At 33.6% G+C, this 21,402-nt stretch overlaps 1 protein-coding gene across 5 annotated transcripts in view; it reads left to right on the top strand.

Annotated features, from left to right (window-relative positions):
* Positions 1 to 21,402, top strand: part of LOC126882177 (condensin complex subunit 1) — an 827,360-nt gene that overhangs the window by 485,779 nt on the left and 320,179 nt on the right. For all 5 annotated transcript variants that reach the window (XM_050646993.1, XM_050646992.1, XM_050646995.1 and 2 more), the window contains exon 10: positions 20,961 to 21,060. In XM_050646993.1, the coding sequence (XP_050502950.1) occupies positions 20,961 to 21,060 (100 nt within the window). The remainder of the gene's footprint in view (positions 1 to 20,960; positions 21,061 to 21,402) is intronic.

The following is a 21,402-nucleotide window of genomic DNA, read 5'->3' as shown; positions in this document are numbered from 1 at the left end:
ATATGTCTATTTTGTGCTTTTCTACTTTTAATATAATTTCTTGGTCTTTAGCGTTCCACGATGTAGTGTTCCAGCATGCGAATCGTAGAATATTTCTCTTCAGGTTTTTTTTCCACATTCGTTTTTTCCGTTTTCTCGCTAGGTCGTCATCGTTATTCCATCCAGTATCCGAGGCTACTGTTCCAGTTCTTTGAGCATTGTTTTTTTTTACGAAGGGTAGGTCGCTAGCCTTGCTCTTCAACCCTCCTCCTTTACCCGGGCTTGGGACCGGCAGTGATGGTGACTTCTGAGCTACTCGATTCACCCAGCATCACCACTCCAGGCGGATTATATTCTTAAAGAATACAAATTGTTACAAAATAATTATTTAAATGATTGCTTGTTTTAAAAATACATTACAAAAAAGTAAAAATTTTTATAATTATTATTAAAATTTAAAAAATAAAATACCTCAATATGTAATTATTATTTGATAGTTAAAAAATGATTTTAAGTAAAATGATTTAAAAGGTTCAACTCCTAATGCATGAAAAATTGGATTTAGGTTTTACCCATCCCCCACTTCAAAGTTGAAATCGTGCCGTTGATTGCTTTTACTTGGAGGATGAAAAAATATACGTTCATAATAAGTCCGGAAACAGATCTGACTAACTTTAAGCAACTTTTGTTCTATAGAGTTTTTTTAACTTACGTACTAGGTTAATTCAGTAGTAGGTACTAGAGTCACTTGCGACTAAAAATGTTTACTTTTCGACAAAAAAAAAACACGTTTTTCGGCGGTTTTTCGCAAATACTCAAAAAGTAAGTATTTTATCGAAAAAATATTCTTGGAAAAAATGTAGCATATAAAAAAACGAAAAAATGGTATATTCTTAGTCTATAGGGCTTTTCATCGATTGTCATTTGTTTCGAGCTTCTGTCATGTGTCACATAATATTAATATATCTACGTCATACGTCTTTGGTTTGTATCATTGGCATATACCAATAACGTATGACGTAGATATATTAATATTATGTGACACATGACAGAAGCTCGAAACAAATGACTGTGAATGAAAAGTCCTATAGAACCAGTAAAAGTAAATTTGTAGCTCATAAAAAAGACGATCTTATCCTTCAAATTCCAAATCAAATATTTTAACGTGATACATAGTACCAAAAAATGAAGCTCTTTTCGGGGAAAAACCCATTCAAATTTTTTTAATGTGTTTACAAAAAGCTTGATTATATTTTATAAAAGTTATATACGGGTAGGAAAGACAACCGAACGAATTTTCGAACGTTTAAACAGACGACATCCCAGATTTACCAATTTCTGGACAATTGATCCAAAGGCTGGATTCTAACAACGAAACAGTTGTGGATTTTCAAGTTTTCAATGAGAGTCAGAATGAAAAAATATTAGTGACCTCGAGTATGATGGTTTGGAGAATTTGGTTGGTTATATCTGCCATAAATTGAAGGACTCCAGTATTCAATCCGAAGATGTTTCAACGTACACGTGGGTTGATCATTTGAGTAAGTGTGGTTTATGTAAACCATCAGACACTCTCTTGTCATATATTAAGTAACTGGAGACAGTTTTTCCTTCCACATGAACGGTGATTCCATTTTGGTAACTAAAAATTATTTAGAAAACCTTATGTCCAAAAGTGTAACTGTAGACTGTTCTAACAAAGCGAACAAGTTATTTTTTAGGTCTCGGATGTACTTCCGAATTAAAGAATTAAACAAGTCTCTTAACAACCTGACATTGCGTAAAAGAAAAATTATGAAAACTGCTACATAGTTGCTGTATGTACGTCTATTTCACATGCACAAAATTTGAATAAAGTGCATGGCATGAAAACTGTAAAACCTATTTTTGTCTTTTCCAAGCCTCTTACTTAAATCTGATGAAATACATTATTTAAAAAGTAAAAAATTTTGTTTTTTTATCAATCCATTAAATTTATGGTTTTATTTTGGGGCTTTTCTTCCCCTTGGTAAAAATTATATTTACTAATGTGTAGGTCACTAATCAATTTTTGCCAACTACCGAAATATAATAATTTTATTAGATATCGATTATATGAATATTTTTATTTTCCGGATACCAATATAATCAAGAAACTGGGAACTTTACAAATAACTGAAAATCAATTTAAATAAAAGTAAATAGTTTAATAATTTTCCTCTAAACTATACAAATCACTTAGTTTCTTTTAGTCATAATTCATTCATTTGTACTATTCTCAAATTTCATTCGCGTTCGTATTACGAACGCATAGACGGGATTATTTTTTACTCAGTTGCTGACGTCATGCGCCAATCGGACGAGCTTACGTAACTAGAATATCAGGGTGTGCATATTTCCGGGTCCCGGTGAATTCGTATCTATTTTAATCCCCCATCCTAATTACAGGCCAACTGGCAACTGTGGTGCGCAGGTAATTTTTAGATAACCCATTAACTACCGGTGAATTGGTAACTTTCATTTTTTAAGTATTGTTGATAATCTAATATCGGTATTCCAGGTATTTAGCGCTGCACTCCTAGAAAATGGAAAAAATGGCACAGGAAGTGAAACCGATGACGAAACGAAACGCAAAAGAAAACTTGGATGATTGTTTTAATATAAGTAAAATTACAAAACGGTCACCAAGCAAAGCAGGCAACGAAAACAAGGAAGACATGGAAAATGTTATGATTACAATTATGAAAGAGCTAATGAATAAAAACGATGAAATGCTTCAGAAAATAAAACAAATAAACAAAGAACAACAACAAACCAATAAAAAGTTCATGGATGTAAAAGCAGAGAATCAAAAACTAAAAAAGAAGTAAAACAGCTACATGAAAGAATGGAGCAACTGGAGAAATTTAGCAAAAAGAAAAGCTTGATCGTAACTGGGTTGAAAGTAGAAACAAATGATTATAAGAAATTAAAAGAAGAAATAGAAAATTTCATAGCCCAAGAGTTGCAAACACAAATAAAACTAAGAAGTGCAACAAAAATAGGAGAAACAGTATGCGCAATAGAAACAGAAACCCTCACGGATAAAATGGAAATCCTAAACAAGCAATGTAAACTAAAACAGCATAAAGATCGTGTCTATATAAACAACGATTGGACATCGAAAGAAACAGAAATACAAAAGGAAATAACTAAAATAGCAAAGGACGAAAGAAGCAAAGGTAAGCAAACGAAAATCGGCTACAAGAAATTAATAGTGAATGGCAAAATCTTGATATGGGACGAAGAGAGAGAACAGCTGATAGAAAATTCAAAAAACTAATAAACGAAGAACAGAAAAAAATGAGGGAAAAAGTGATACAATTCAAAGCAGTTAATGAAAGGATATCCTACATAAGAAAATAAACAAGCCAACATCTCGATAGTCAATTGCTATGCACCCACCGAAGAAGCAAACCAAGAAGATAAGGCAGAATTCTACGACATCCTGGAAGAAACCTGTGAAAATATTCCGAGGAATGACATATTAATTATATTGGGTGATTTCAATGCAAAGATCGGAAAGGAGGACTATAATCGTAATGTAGCTGCCAAAGAAACCATTCATGAAACTACGAATGATAATGGAGGAGAAATCTGAAACCTAGCAGCAGCAACAGACACATATATAGTTAGTACTGGGCATAAACATAAAAAAGAACACAAAATAACATGGATGATACCAGGAAGAATGGATGGAAACCAAATAGATCATACTTTAATTTCGAAAAAGTGGACACAAATAGTACAAGACGTAATACTATACGATACTATACGTATATACGTATATACGATACTATACGTATACTATACGTATACGAGGGGCAAATGGAGGCACTGACCACATATTGTTGACAGCAAAACTTAAGATGAAAATAATCAAAGCAAATAATCATAAGGAAGGAAAAAGGAGGAAATGGAATATAGCCAATCTGAAAACGCAAGAAACAAAGCAACAATATATAGAACAACTGGAACAGAAATTGGGTCAGTACGAGCACACAGAAATAGAAGGAGAATGGAAAAACATAAAGAACAGCATAATAGAGACAGCAGAACAAATAATAGGATTCCAAAAAAACAAAGAATCGAAAGAATGGTTTGATGAGGAATTAGTGTTGCCCAAAATCGGTCTTGGTCTTGCAGTCTTGGTCTTGTTCTTGCGTTTTCGCAAGACCAAGACCAAGACCAAGACCGCCTAATTTTAGCAAGACCAAGACCAAGACTTACCGTGCAAGACTTGAGCAAGAACAAGTATTAGGCAGTATGTATATTAGTTTGGCTATATTCTTACATACTTTATGAGAAACAAAAAAAATTTGTAACAAAAATTTTGAAAATTGGACTTATGTTCACTACGAACAATACCATAAACATACATAGCGAGTCAAAATATCCATTTAAAGAACATTTGACACATTTGACACGTACTCAGGTCATTATTATAATGTAAAAATAAAATATTTTGTACTTTCCTTCCCATCAGACGACTTCTCTGAAATTAGTTGTCCGGGTTATAGGTCTGGATCCCGCGTATGAAAAAAAGTTGATTAATAGCAAGCTGAAAATTTGTTAATAGCTTAAGGGTGTCTAGTCAGACAAACTTTGATATATGGGGACACTGGGACAGAGGAAGTTTTAATTGTGGAACAGTTTAAAAATTTGGAACGGTCAGACCACGAAAACGTCACATGTATTTTGTCCGACAGAACTTCCAATTTATTTGTTACCCTTTCATTAAACTCTCATGCAAAAATCAGGCTGCTATTTATCACCAAACGGGCATGATAATGAGTGGAACACGTAGAACATGTCAAATGACAGGAATTATGACAGGTGATAAATAGCAGTCTCATTTTTTGCATGAGAGTTTAATGAAAGGGTAACAAATCAATTGGAAGTTCTGTCGGACAAAATACATGTGACGTTTTCGTGGTCTGACCGTTCCAAATTTTTAACCTGTTCCACAATTAAAACTTCCCCTGTTCCAGTGTTCCCATATATCAAAGTTTGTCCGACTAGACACCCTTAAGCTCGTAACAAATTTTCAGCTTGCTATTAATCAACTTCTTTTTCATACGCGGGATCCAGACCTATTATGAGAATAGTCGTCTTCTAATCATAACATAACATTCTTGCTTTGCGACGCCGATAGTAATATCAAATATCGTATCCAAACTTTTTAAAAATATGTCACCTTGCTTGCTGATAAAAAATATACCTAATAAATTTAATCTTATCGGTATAGACTATTATGTATTGTTTTTGCTGAATGTGCTATGACCCATGCTATGAGATCACTGGGTTACAGAAAATTTGCTGAAACAGCGCGACTATTATTTAAAAGTATCATTACGAGACAAAGGAACAGTGTAAATAAAATACCGAAATTAACGATATACACTTCTCCAAAAAATTTACTCACCACCTTAAAAACAGGTCATTGTTAATGTCTTGAATTTCCTAAGCCTGTTGTTCGATTTAAGTGATTTTTTTAATGTGTTGTCTTATTTTTTATAAATATCGCTTGAATACTGTTGCTAGACAGGTCACTTATTATTGTCACTGTAGACCGGGTGTACCAATAAAAGTGTGTTTTTTCACAGAGCCTAGCATCACTCTGTGGAATATTCTAGCATTTATAAAATACTGAAATTACAACGATAACCTCATATTTTCGCTTATATTGGACATTACATTCGCTTATATTGGATAATAAAATACACTACTATACTATTACTATCGGTTTACAGCGTTCTTCGATGCCTTCCGACTCCTAACCGCCATTCTTCTCTGTTTAACCATAGACCTTTAGGGATTTCTCTTTCCTCTAGTTCTTTTTCAATTCCCTCCCTCCAGCTTCTTCTCGGCCTTCCTCTTTTTCTTCTCCCTTGTGGTGTCCATGCCAAAATCTGCTTAGGGATCCTGTCATCTGTCATACTAGTTGTTTTGTTTTTATGTCATCAATTATTGTATGTGTGACTCCCATCATTTCTCGTATTCTCTCATTTGGTATCCGATCTCTTCTTGATTTCCCTGCTGCTCTTCTCCAGAATTCCATTTCTGTTACTCCTAGCATTTTCTCCGTTCTTTGTTTCAGTGGCCAAACTTCACTGCCATATGTGATTATACTTTTAAGTATGCTATTGTATATGAGCTGTTTGTTCGCTTTAGATATTGTCTGGTCCCACAGAATGCCGTTCATCATGGATATGGCTTTTCTACCCTGTATTAATATTAATAAAATATATAAGTTTCTAATAAACTTTAGTTAGTTAAAACATAGGCACGGATTACTTAGATCATGAGTTCAAACTCCACTCGGTATCAGTTGTCTAGAGCAGTAATTCTCAATCTTTTGGAGTCATGAACCACAAAATACTTTTTATTATTTTTGTTACCAACTAACTGAAATAGGTATCTAGCTAGGCAATCTAATTAAGTATAATAATAATTGTGGTGCTGATTTTAGCTGTGTTTGCGTTTTGTGTACCACCGCCAATAATGATATGTACCACCAATGGTACATGCACCCCAAATTGAGAACCGCTGGTCTAGATATTTATTAATTTGGCTGATCTTTACTATGGCTATGAAATTCTAGCTTAAAATGTACATCTCTGTCACGTTGTTCAAAGATATGTAATACGCTAATAGGCAACTGCGAGACTTGCAAGACTCTTGCTGCAAGACCAAGACCAAGAACAAGACCGGGAGCGCAATACCAAGACCAAGACCAAGACCAGGTGTACTGGCGCAAGACCAAGACCAAGACTGTCTAAGTCTCGTCTTGGTCTCGCATTTGGGCAACACTATGAGGAATGTCACCAAAAAAGTCAACTGAAGCCCCTCGCCAGAAACAAATGGCTACAATGTGCCGAACAGGAACAACTGGATTAATATAGAAAAGGAAAACAAGAAGCATTGAAACTCTATAGAAGAAAGAAGAACACATGGATCTCTGAACAAATGCAAGAATTAGAAACGAATAATAAAGACAACAAGAAATTGTTCGAGTAGATAAAACAACAATACAGTACTAAAAAATCTGCCACAAAAATAAACAAAAAAGATTGGGAAAAACATTTCACGGACCTATACAAAAACGACAACAAGGCATATTCAGAGGATGAGGATAAAAGAGATAACAGAGATGAAGAGGAAGGCGCACCTACTTATCAGGAATTCATGGAGGTATTAAAACAACTAAAAGTAAACAAAACACCAGGGCCAGATGAAATCAACAACGAACTGATCATCAACGGAGGAGAGGAGCTCACGAAGCGAATGCAGAAGTTAATGGTTACAATTTGGAACGACGAAAGCATGCCCATAGAATGAAAAAACGGACACATAGCACCAATCTTTAAGAAAGGTGATCCAACTAAGTGCTGCAACTACAGACCAATTATGCTACTAAATACAACGTATAAGATAATAACCACAATTATAAGAAACCGACTAAATCAATACACAGAAAAAAATTATAGGACCATACCAACAGGGTTTTAGAAAAGGAAGATCAACAATAGATGCAATACACGTACTGACACAAACAATTGAAAAAAGCTATGAACATGACATAGAATTACACATACTATTCATCGACTTCCAACAGGCCTTCGACAGCATATACAGACAACAATTATTAAAAGAAATGAAAAAAATGGAGATACCGGCAAAATTAATAAGACTAACTAGAATGACAATAAAAGACTCAACAGCAAAAGTTAAAACAAATGAGGGCGATACCAATGACATCAAAATAGAACTTGAATTAAGACAAGGAGACAGTCTGTCAACGACACTATTTAATATCGCTCTAGAAGGAGTAATTAGGGACACAGGGCTGAAAAAGACAATTATTCAAAGCTCAACACAGATCATAGAATATGCAGATGACCTGGGACTGGTAGCACGAGATAAAAAAAGACTAGAAGAGGCACTTTTAACCCTGATAAGAGAAGCAAAGACGAGAAGATTAATAATAAATCAGAATAAAACAAAATATCTTATAAGCACACGAGACAATGTCAACAGAATAACAGAAATAAAGATAGGTGAAAATACATTCCAGAGAGTAGACTGCTTCAAATACCTGGGGGTGATGGTGGACGGCAAAAACGGAAGGAGTATAGAGATAAACGAAAGAATTAAAGCAGGTAATAGAGTATATTGGAAATATCACCGACTACTCAAGGACAAAAACCTGAGCAAAAAAACAAAATCAAAAATATACACAGCAGCAATCAGATCAGTGATAGCCTATAGAGCAGAAGTAATGTGCCTTACGAAAAAAGACGAAGAAAAGTTAAGAATAATTGAGAGAAAAATTATGAGAAGAATACATGGCCCAGTAAAGATAGAAACAAGGGAATATAGAAAGCTGATGAACCATGAAATAATAAATATAAATAAAGGAGAAGATATAGTAAAATTCATTAAAGCACAAAGGCTCAGATGGTTTGGGCACACACAAAGAAGAGGGATAGAAGGACTGATCAGAAAGATAATGAACTGGAAACCAGTAAAAAATAGACCAAGAGTAAGACCAAAAATAAGATTGGAGGATCAACTGCTAGACGATATATCAAAGATGGAAATTGCAAACTGGAGAGAAAAGATTCAGGACCGGAGAGAGTGGAAGAAGATAGTAGAGAAGGCAAAAAAACATCACAACCTATGAACTACGACCTAAAGGAAAAGCGGACTAATTTACCGCGTGAAATGGATGAAAAGAGCTCATATTTGAGCGAACTATACTCTAACAAGAGTGAACGGTCCATATAATAGGTGCGTTCGCGGGTACAGTTGACAAATTGTCGCCGACAATTTCTAACCTCATTTAATATAAATAATATCGTTAATAGATACATAAACAAGGTATATTTACTTTTAATTAATATTAATAACTAATTATTAAATTATAATATTAAAATATACCTTGTATATTTATCTATTAACGATATTAATTATATCATTTTAAAGTGCGCATGCGTTTTGCTGCTAATTTGTCGCCGACTAGTCCTCGACAGGCTCCCGCGAACACACCTAGTAATTCCAGGTATGTATCTGTATAAATTACCCTCCTTGAAGGTGGTGTAAAAGGTACTTATCATTTATGTATTGTCTTTTGGAAGGATTACTAGAGAAAATCCAAATAAATTTTGAAAAAATGGCTGAAATCGCTGAAATTCTTGTAACAGATTTCTTAATGAGTGAACATGGGTGTAAGTTATTGGTGGTAAATGATTTTAAATTTCACTTAAAGAAAGTTCTAAAAAGTGGAAAACATGTATGGATACTGTTCTGCATCTGGTTGCCAGGCCACCTGTTATACCGACGGTTAGTTTTTTTTAAAATATTTTGAGTAGTAACTATGTTGGTTATCAACAATTTGATGTCAAACATGCACATTTTGCCATTTTTTGTCTACCAGTAAGAAGAAAAACATTCAAAATAAAATTTAAGATAACCGCATTATAGAGCATGTAAAACAATTTAAACAAGGTTTTATAAATTTCGCTTTACTTAATTGTTAATTATAAAACTATAAATTAAGTCAGTTTAACGTTAATATAACTTATGTAAAAATACAACTTATATCTCGATATTACGTGAAATAGCTTAAAGAAATGAGTAAAAATACACGGTTTTTATGACACTCAGTGTAACTGCATAACAATTGTTTTAGTTTCTATATGGACGGAATAACAAAATTTATGTAAATCTGACCAATTTAATTATTTATTGACAATTTAAATGAAAAATAGCCGATTTTAAGAATTTTCGTCTATAAGTTACAATATTTTACCAAAAAACTGAAAAAAGAACCGATTAGTTTATTGAAATAGCCTTAAAATCAGTTGAAGTAAAATAGAATTGGAGCTTTGTTTATCAATAAACATTAATGAAAAGTATACATTTACGATAGGCTCTGTGTTGGCTTAATCCGTTACTGTTCAAATTTATTTCTTACGTTTTAAGCTAACTACCTGAGGTACCCCTAAACCCTAAAAATGTCATCAAAACGACTATTTTGAAGCTCTTCCGACTGGATTAAAGAAGCTATTATCGATTCAAACAAAAGTTGTGTATTTTTAATTCTAAATTTCAACAATTTAATTAAAAATAAAGGGTTTCAGTTGAAAATTCAAAGTTGCTACACCCACCGCTTTCGCAGGCAAAATAAGAACCCTGCTATTGCATAAGTATATAGATTTTGAAAAACCATTAAAAAAGCATTCCAAAGTTTTTTCGATATGACGTCTAGTTCTCGAGATATTTGACAATCGCCTTTCTGGACAGAGCCCTTAAATAATGGAAAGATTCTTATTCAAGCTAGACATAAGCCGAGTGAGAGAGCTGACCGTGAAATTCATTTGCGATGTTTCCAAATTTACCAGATCTCGGGTTGTCTGCAAAATATATATTTAGCATATACACAACAGATCGCGCGCGCTGCCCTCTACAGCGGATTTAGTGGAACCACTGCAATATAAAATTCACCAAATGGGGTGCAAAATGAGGTCCAGACAAAAATCGATTTCCTTGTACCCCAACCATTGTTACATCGAGATGTCACTATATACACGTGAATACAAGGTGAGATCCAAAATCGGATCTCGCCTTGCAAAACGGATCTCATCTTGTATAGCTTATGATACAAACGGATCTCGCCTTGATATGAAGACATATATATATATATATATATATATATATATATATATATATATATATATATATATATATATATATATATATATATATATATATATTGAAGAGGGCGAAACACATTTCTAAGAACTGGTGTTTGGATCTTTGATTCTATTCGAAAAATTTTTCCCAGCCCGAAATGGTGGATGTGTGAATTGTTCGTAAGGGGATTTTTCCACATTCTCTATTTCATCTATATATATATATATATATTGATGTGATCTTTATTATTGATATGAGATAATATTTTTATATGTCATTTAATTTAATCAATGCATTAATAATAATCTAATTAATTTACCAGATCACATATCAATATGTTCTCAATCTCAGGGCTTTTTATAAAATTAATTACTTACTTACGTGGCTTCTAAGTATTTCTCAATGGTTCCTAATCGGGATAGGAAAGAAAAGAGTAAAATAATAACACATATGGGTTACAATTGTAATCAAAATATTGTTTATTTTATTTAAATGGTAATCACTGCTTAATATTTGCTATATCTTATTATTCTTAAACATAACATTTACACATGGGAATCTTATTTCCTTTTGGTTTCCAATTGAAAGTTTTTATTAACATTTAACTATTATGATTTATTAGCAACAATTCTATTTAAGTTTGATGAAGCTTTTCTGATATTATTGATTATGTTTCTTCAATTTTAAATGTGGTATTTGATACGAAAAACCCATACATTCATGTCCAAACAAATGAGACTGACCTTTTTCTGGTGAACTGAGAATGTCTTCACACAAGACCCGTTTCCTGCTATCCTTGGCTGCAATCAAAACCTCGTCCTGGCTTCCAGTAATGTTCTCCTTTGAAACTAGCTCGTATAGCTCTCGTTTCCTGCTTCTGTCGTGATGCTGTGTTCTACCTTTTTCGAAACTGCAATCAGCTACCGGGAACTCTTGGCTCAAGGAGGTTCTTTTACTCTCAACCTGGCCTACCTCTCGTTCCACGATAGATACTCCACACTCACGGAACTACACCGGCTTTCTCACTCTCCGTACACTACCGTCTACTACTGGACTTCACTTCTCGACAGCTCAAAACATTCTGATCTCTATTTGTCATTCATTCCCCTACTTTCTAAATATCCCTTCCAGATTCACAAATCAAACTTCCACCACCAACTCTCATTCGCAGTATTCCTCAAAACCAATTTTTAATCTTTCTAAATATGTTTAATGGATTTCAAAAGAAAAATAGTTAATTCCCATTCTAAAATTACTTTCTACTAATTACAAAATTTAATGATCTATTATCTACTTCCACTAAGTCTTATTTAGCATCGGCTAATGATCGAACCTTCCGCGAACAACGATAATGACCTATTATCGATTTCACTTGAGTCTTATTTAGCATAGGCTAATGATCGAACCTTCCGCGAACAACGACAATGGTACGCGCCATTCACTTTGTTCATTCTAAGCGCATTGTCCCGAGTTTCGTTTAATCACTTCTTAAAATTAAATATAACAATTTGTTGTATACAGGTTGTTCTAAATTTATATGCCCGTGGTTGAGAAAATTGAAAATATTTTATATTAAATTGAATTTTGTTTATAATTATCAAAATTTAATTTTCATATCAAATAGAAATATAACAATATATATATATATATATATATATATATATATATATATATATATATATATATATATATATATATATTTATATAAGAAATACTGGATATTAGTGACTGTCGATATAAACAAACAACTAGTTTATTAGGGTTGCAGTCAGAAGGTTGGCCAGGATGTTAAAGAAACACTCTTTTGACTTTTTGTCTAGCTTTCGGAATGGTTTTATTCCTTTTTCAAGACTCTGTAATATAGATAAAAAGAAATATGTAAAATTTTATAAAATATCACAATTCGTCAGTTCAACTATTTATATATATATATATATATATATATATAAATATATATATATATATATATATATATATATATATATATATATATATATATATATATATATATATATATATATAACAAGGCTGAAATATTGGGGTAGCAGCAATCTCAAAGAAAACTCTTTATAATAGTTGGTAGCACAAAGATAGCAATTATTATTGATTTCAGTTAGCCTATTTGTTGAATACTGTCTATTTATGATTGTAGTTTCCCTGATGATGAAAATAAACATTTTCGAAAGCTTGGAACTATTATAAAGAGTTTTCTTTGAGATTGCTGCTACCCCAATATTTCAGCCTTGTTTCCTAACTGTTCAGCAAATATTATATACCTGATATATATATATATATATGTATATATATATATATATATATATATATATATATATATATATATATATATATATATATATATATATATATACATCCACCGAAATGGTGGATGTGTGAATTGTTCGTAAGGGGATTTTTCCACATTCTCTATTTCATCTGTTTGATATATATATATATATATATATATATATATATTTATTATACCTCGTAAGACTATCGAATTTATGCTTTCGTTACGAAGTACAGGAATAAAGGATAGAAAAATTATGAATAAATGAGTAGCAACAAAGTTACTTGGGAAGACTTCGTCAAAATAATTGAGGAGATTACGCAAGAAGTAATAAGACAAAGCAGAAGAGTCTTGAAAAAAAAGTACCTAAATCTAAGGATATACAAGAAGAAGTAGCGACACAGTTAATTAAATTGTATAACAAATTCACACACTTGACAAAGAAAAATTGGGAAGCATTAACAGACAAACAAAGAGAGACGTGCAACAAATATTTTGGAAGAATCAGAGACAAAGTTATACGCTCATTTCAAGCTGTAAACTTAAGAACAGTAGTTCCAAGTTCAGTACATCAACCAATCGACAAGGAAATAGAAGAAGAACAAAGCGACGAGGAAGTAGAAGAAGAAAAAAGTGACGAGGAGATAGAAGAGGAAAAAATTGACGAGGAAATAGAAGAGGGAAAAAGCGACACAAATAATAAAATATAAAAATATTAAACATGGCTCTGACGATCAACGAATTTTTGAATATCGCAAGCAAGGTATTGCCCAACGAGTTCGATGGAAGCGCGGGTAAACTCCAACCATTTTTAGACGCATTAGAACTACTTGGAAAATAGCGGAAGGACATGAAGAAACAGCGATAACATTAATAAAGACAAGATTGACCAATAAGGCTAGAAACCTGATAACTACAGAGGATACGATCCCACTTATAGCCGCGGCACTGAAGAAAGAATTAAGAGGCGACAATCCGAAAGCGGTAATAGAGAAGTTAGCAAAGAAAAGGCAAGGAAACAAAGATGCAGCAGTGTACACATCTGAAGTAGAGGAACTAGCGGAACAGTTAAAGGTAGCATACATAGCGGAAGGAATGCCATTGGAATTAGCGAAAAAATACACGACGGAAGCAGTTGTAGCAACAATTGAGCGAAACGTTAATACAGATAAAGCTAAGTTAATACTGGAGGCAGGTAATTTCACAACACCGCAGGAAGTAGTATCCAAATTTTTATCGATTGATACGACAGAGGAGAACACACAGGGAAGAGTGTTCAATTATAGGACGAATTATGAAAATAGGAGAGGACAGCATCAATACAGAAGAGGATACCATAACAAATACGATAGAGGAAGAAGAAATAACTTCGGACAACGGAACGAAGGAGAAGCAACGGAAAACCAACGGAACTATTCGAACAGAGGATATAGACAATTTAACAACCAAACGTACAGAGGAAACCAGAGAGGAGGACGTAACAGAAACGTAAGGCTACTGGAGGAGGACAGCCAGGAGAAACCAGAAAACCAGCAGTTTTGAATGAACGAGACAAAGGAAGTACACGGTCAGAAGTGGAATATAATATTTACAACTTCGACTTAAACCTAACGAATTTTGTACGAATGAAAACAGGAATCCTAGAACATACAAATACATTTATCATAGACACAGGAGCTGATATTTCAATACTGAAATGTTCACAAGATTTTATGAAGGAACATGTGAAACCAAACACAAAGGCGAAAATAAAAGGAGTAACTAAAGGAGAATTACAAACAATGGGAGAAGTTGAAACAACACTAGAAGTAAAAGGATCTCGATTTGAGCATATCTTTCAATTAGTTGAACCTAACTTTCCCATTCTAACCGACGGAATCATTGGGAGAGACTTTATTTCAAACTTTCAATGCATACTGGACTACGCTAACCTTAAAATGCACATTAAAGAGGACAACGATTGTTACATTAGTACGAACATTTTGGATAATATAGATAATGACACAATAATAATACCGCCTAGATGTGAAATTTACAGAATAGTAAAAAAATTTCAAACGCTGAAGAACGACAGGATAGTGGAACAACAGGAAATACAACCAGGAATATTCATAGCGAGAGCAATTATTTCATGTAATAATCCAGACATCAAAATTTTGAACACAACCTACGAAACAGTAAAAGTAGAGACAAACGCAATCAAAACATTAGACATTAAATTATTCAACATATACAGACTGATCAACGACAGCAAGGATAGGAAAAAGGAATTACGGGAATCATTGAAGTTAGACATTCCAGAATACATACGCGATAAATTAGTATCTTTATGTGAAGAATATTCAGATATATTCGCCCTAAGGCATGACACGCTGACATGTAACAACTTCTACGAACAGAAACTGAGAGTTAAAGCTCAAACTCCGGTATATATTGAAAACTATAGGACACCTCATGCACAAACAGAGGAATTAAACCGACAAGTACAAAAACTAAGAGACCAAGGAATAATAGAACCGTCTACATCAGAATACAACAGCCCAGTAGTGCTGGTACCGAAAAAAGCTATAGATGGAAATAAAGCATGGAGGTTATGCATATAACCCAGCCGAACTAATAAAATGTGGATCACAAAAATTGTTTGAAACCGTCACTTGGTGCATAAATCAATTTATAAATGGTTCTCCCATACCCGACGAGTGGAAAATTGCTTATATTTCGTCGATCCATAAGAAAGGAGATAAGCTTAAATGTGAAAACTATAGAGGGATATCAGTGACTAGTACATTCAGCCGTTTGTATGGACGAATAATTAGAGACCGCATTGAGAAGGAGTACAAAGACCAAGAGGAAGAAGAACAATCCGGTTTTCGAACAGGAAGAAGCTGTACTGATAATATCTTCTGCCTCAAACAACTAATAGAAAAAAAATTAAGCACAAATCAAGAAGCCCACCTCATGTTTATTGACTTGCAGAAGGCGTACGATACAGTTCCTGTAAACAAACTCTGGAACGTGTTACGACAGACGAATATTAGTGTCACCTTAATAAAAGCCTTAAGAAATTTGTATGAAGGGTCAACATCACAAATAAAAACTGGAAACAGATTATCGCAAAGCTTCCTGGTTAATAAAGGTCTACGTCAGGGGTGTTGTGTATCACCGACCTTATTTAAAATATATGTTGCAAAAGCATTGAAAGAGTGGAAACGAAAATGCAGAGGCATGGGCGTAGACCTTGGAGAGATTTGCTTATATACATTGCAGTTTGCTGATGACCAGGTTGTTATAGCAAACGATAAAGATGATTTAGAGTACATGGCAAGGAAATTACAAGAAGAATATAGAAAGTGGGGACTAGAAATTAATACAGAAAAAACAAAATACCTGCCAATAGGTACCAAACTATCGAACATCACATTAGAAAATAATGAAATCATCATGCCCTGCGACCATTACACATATCTAGGAATCGTTTTTGACACAACGGGGAAAGATGATGAAGAAATAAAGAGAAGAATAACACAATCCAGAAAAACAATAGGTTGTCTAAACAGCGTACTGTGGAATCATGAAATAGGAAAAAGAAGAAAACACAATATCTACGAATCTCTTATTAAAAGCAGTCTATTGTACGGAGCAGAAACTTGGCGGATAACCGAAAACAACAGAAGAAAACTGGAGGCAGTAGAAATGGACGCTTTTAGAAGATCAGTAGGAGTGTCACGCAGAGAGAGAATACGTAATGATGAGATAAGACAGCGAATGGGGGTTGACGGCTCTCTAACAACAGACATAGAAAGAAAACAGCTGATATGGTACGGACACGTCCAGAGGATGGATAACTCAAGACTCCCTAAAATAATTATGCAATGGGTACCACCAAACCGCAGAAAGAGAGGAAGACCCAAGAAATCTTGGAGAGAGGGAGTAACGAAGGCGATGAGCGCAAGAGATCTTAGAGAGGGCCAATGGGATGATAGAGTGTCATGGAAATTAGGCATCGGACAACGTCGCAAGACGTTTTAAAACCGATTGATAGATAGATAGGTTATGCATATATTTTAGACAACTGAACAAGAAAATAGTCACAGATAAATTTCCATTACCAAGAATAGACTCGATATTAGATCAACTAGGAAGAGCAAAATGGTTTTCAGTTATAGACTAATGTCAGGTTTTCACTAAATACCATTAGAAAAATCATCGAGAAAATACACATCGTTTAGCACGGAAAATGGAGCATTTCAATTTACCAGATTACCTTTTGGATTAAACGTAAGCCCGAATAGCTTTTCAATGATGATGTCAATAACGTTTTCACGATTATCACCAGACAAAGCATTTCTTTACATGGACGATATAGTAGTAATAGGAATATCTGAAAAACATCACCTAAACAACCTGAAAAAGACATTCGAAACATGTCGAAAATTCAATTTGAAACTTAACCCAGGAAAATGTCAATTTTTTAGAAGAGAAGTCACATATTTACGACATGATCTTTCTCAGGAAGGAGTATCACCAGACAAAGCGAAATATGCAACGATTGAACAATACCCAACACCTAAGACAGCAGAAGAGACAAAAAGATTCGTAGTATTTTGTAATTACTATAGACGTTTTATTCAAAATGTTGCTGAAATATGCAGACCACTAAACAGATTATCGAGAAAAGGAGTAGAATTTTTTTGGTCAGAAGAATGTGAGGAAGCATTCAATATGCTTAAATCATCATTGATGAAACCACCAATCTTAAAATATCCGGATTTCAATAGACAATTCATCCTAACAACAGACGCATCCAGCGAGAGTTGTTCAGCTATTTTAAGTCAAGATTATAACGGAATAGACCTACCAATAGCATACGCATCAAGAAGTTTCAATAAAGGAGAATGTAATAAATCTATAATCGTTAAGGAATTACTAGCGATCCATTGGGGAATTAATCATTTCAAATGTTATCTGTATGGAGCACCAACATTTTTAGTAAAAACGGATCATAAACCACTAACGCATTTATTTGCAATGAAGGAAACAACCACAAAACTTACAAGGATCAGATTAGATTTAGAGGAATACGATTTCGAAATAGAGTATATAACAGGGAAAAAGTCTTTCGCAGACAGTCTTTCAAGAATAACATTGCATCAACTAAAGAACCTATACATAGACAATACCCATATACTAGCTATAACACGAGCTCAAGCAAGAGAAAAGGAGAAAGAATCAAGGCAAACGAAGGCAGAAAGTGAACTTGCACTACAGCCAGATGCCACCAAACAGACAGTAAGAAAGGTATTAAATAATTTAGAGGCGCATAGACTACCAATTTTGTCTTTTGGAGCAGAACTAATCTCACAAGACTGAGCATTAGGGTCAAAAACAAAATAAAATGCAGCAAGAGCATAGCCACACGATTCAATCATTTCGATTTAAACCAAATGTTGGCACAGCTTGATAAGCTGGCGGTAGAGAATGCAGTACGTAAAATAAAAATATACGTAAACGATATTATTTTTAAATTGTGCACAATTGATTAATTTATTAAACAAGGAAACAAAATTTTGAAGAATGTACAAATATACATATGTGAAGTACCGGAAACAATAGAAGATGACAAAGAAAAACACAGATTAATAGAAGAATATCATAATCACCCGATGTTTGGAGGACACGTAGGAAATAATAGACTAATAAAGAAGCTAAAAGCAAGATTCAGATGGAAAAATTTGGAAAAAGACGTAAGAAAATACGTTAAACAATGCCATGAATGTCAAATTAACAAACCGAAAAGAACACATGTCAAATAATTCGTGATATCGGACACTTCTTCGAAACCAAAGGACACAGAGTACATAGATACGATAGGTCAATTCACTGGAAGTAATGAAAGCAATGAAGACAAAAAAGAGCGGCAAGAAGAGAATAAGCCCAAAGCAACACCACAACACTTTAAAATAGGAGACCTAATCCTGGTAAAAAGGGAAGAGAAAGGTAAGTGTAATAGTCTTTATGTAGGCCCCTTCACAATAACAGAGGTAAATAACGTTAATTGTAAGATCAAAACAGAAAACAATAAAATCAAGGAAATACATAAGAATAGATTATATGCTTACTGTCCGAGGACACAGTGAGTGGCAGTGAAACGGGAACAGTGTTGCAGTGAAACGGGAACAGTGTTGATGTCGAACATTTTTTTTGTACCTTACTTTATTTACTAATTAGTTATAGGAAATAAATATTTAATTTTGTATCGATTAAAACACAGTAACCAGTTGGTGGCGCTATCTACAAAAATTTTCTTCCTTGCATGTAGTCAGAAAATTTTCCCGAAGGGGATGGATGTAAGGGTTTATCAACATCCAAAATTAAGATCAAGACATATTCATTTAATTCTTAAATGTCCTAGAAACAAAACCAAAACATACACATTTGTTTACAATTAAGTAGGTCACCTAGATTTGTTAGAAACACCAGTCGGCAATAATGTATCGTCAACTAATCAATATTTTCGTAAGTCATGGCCAAAGCTGAGTCGACAATATAAGCATATTACATGTTACAAGTTTGTTTATATATACAGCAAGGCATCGTGATTCATTCTAATTCATTCGTTTATCAATTATCATTCTTAATTCAGATGCACCCGTAGATGGTTTTACCGTGAGCACATCAACTATTTACTATGGTCTTTATAGTTGGTAATAAACAAGTAGTTATCAATAGTGTTTAATTCATCAACCCCTATTGGTCGGGGGTAACTACCCCCAAACTACCCTAAGATGTTTCCCGAGGGTGGATACCCGCATACTATCTTTAACATCTTCTGTATTTTCCGTTGGTGCATGTACATTTATAAGGTTATTTTTCGTTTAGTTTCTTGTATAGCTGCAATATCTATCTCATATTTCTCCAATGTATCTGATAAATTTTTTAGTGCCCCTACTTCAAAAGTCCCTCTAACATTCCATTGTCCTATCATAATCATATTTCGTGCCTTATTCGTTTCCGTATTTATCTGTCCACTGTGTTTGTTTAGACTTAGTTTTTTTCCATTTTCTCTTATTTTTCGGTACTATGGTTCCATTTCCACCATTCATCGTTTATACATATTTTCTGATAGCCGACTTTCGTTTCATTACCTTTTCCTTTTTCTTCTCTCGCCATTTCTCTTAACTCTTTCTGTAGTCTGGCTTCGGTTTGTGTTAGATCACTTTCAATGAAGTACCGCGTTCCTCTTAATTTACTCTTGTTCTTCATAATAAGTTCTTTATCTTTCATTATATCTATTTTTACTATCCCCACTGTCAGTTTCCCTTGAGAGGTCTTATTTCTGCACATCTTTTATTTTCACGTTCACATTCAATTGATTTGCTATGAAGTTGGTGGCATCTTCAATTTCCTCATTTTCTTTGAAATCATGTCCTTTAATCACAATGTTTTGTTTTCGAAACTGTTTATCCATCTTTTCAATCCTACTTTCCAGGAAATTTACCTTTCCCTTCAACTCACAATTTTCTTTTTTTAGATTGCAAATTTCCTCTTGAAAGCTCTGCTGGTCTTTTCGTATTCCCTTAACTTCGTTCATAAGAGCGATCATAATTTCTTTATTATCACATTCTTCCTTAGCTGGAGACCTAAATAATTTTCTGCTTTCCTGAAAGGTCGTCTTGGTCGTCTTTTTTTTTTTCATCCCTCTTCCTCTTACTATCATCAGATTCTTCACCATCCAACTGAGTTAATTCTTTACACGTGGCCATATCGTTAAATATAATAATAAATAAAATATAATAAATCTATTTCATAAATATATTTCAGTGTTAGGTAAATTTAAAAGAAAACTTTTATTATTCAATTAATTATTCATTTGCGAATTGCATGACTTAAAAAACTTAAATAATTATTGGACATAAATATTGTTTACTTTTTGTTTCCTTTGCGCCGAAAATTACTCACTAAATTAACTTTTTTTCAGCAATGTTGCGGATAATGCAAAGAACTGAACAAGAACGAAAAGACGCCATCATTGCTGCGTTCAAAACTGTATATTTGGTATCTGATTCTAAAACCCTTACGTAAGTATTTTATCGAATAAAAACATGAAAGTATTCAACATTTATCATTTTATTCTCTTGCTTAGGTTCATTGGCATTCTCCTAGGGAAAAGGGATTATTCGTACTCTACAATTTAAAGTAACCGTAACATCTCTATATCATGACTTATTTGAAACACAGTTGTTAAACAAAAAAGATTTTTAACTAAAAAATTAAATCTACCTGTAGATTTTGAGGTGCCTATTAATTTTTTCCCTATAGATTTATTTTTTATACTTTGTAATTTTCCTTATTGTTATATTGTTCTTCTTCCTCAGCTTTTCCCTTTTCAGGAGTCGCTGTTCCTTATCCACCATTCATTT

Source organism: Diabrotica virgifera, chromosome 3, assembly GCF_917563875.1.
Source record: "Diabrotica virgifera virgifera chromosome 3, PGI_DIABVI_V3a".
Classification (NCBI taxonomy): Eukaryota; Metazoa; Arthropoda; class Insecta; order Coleoptera; family Chrysomelidae; genus Diabrotica; species Diabrotica virgifera.
This window is presented reverse-complemented; position numbering and strand designations above follow the sequence as displayed.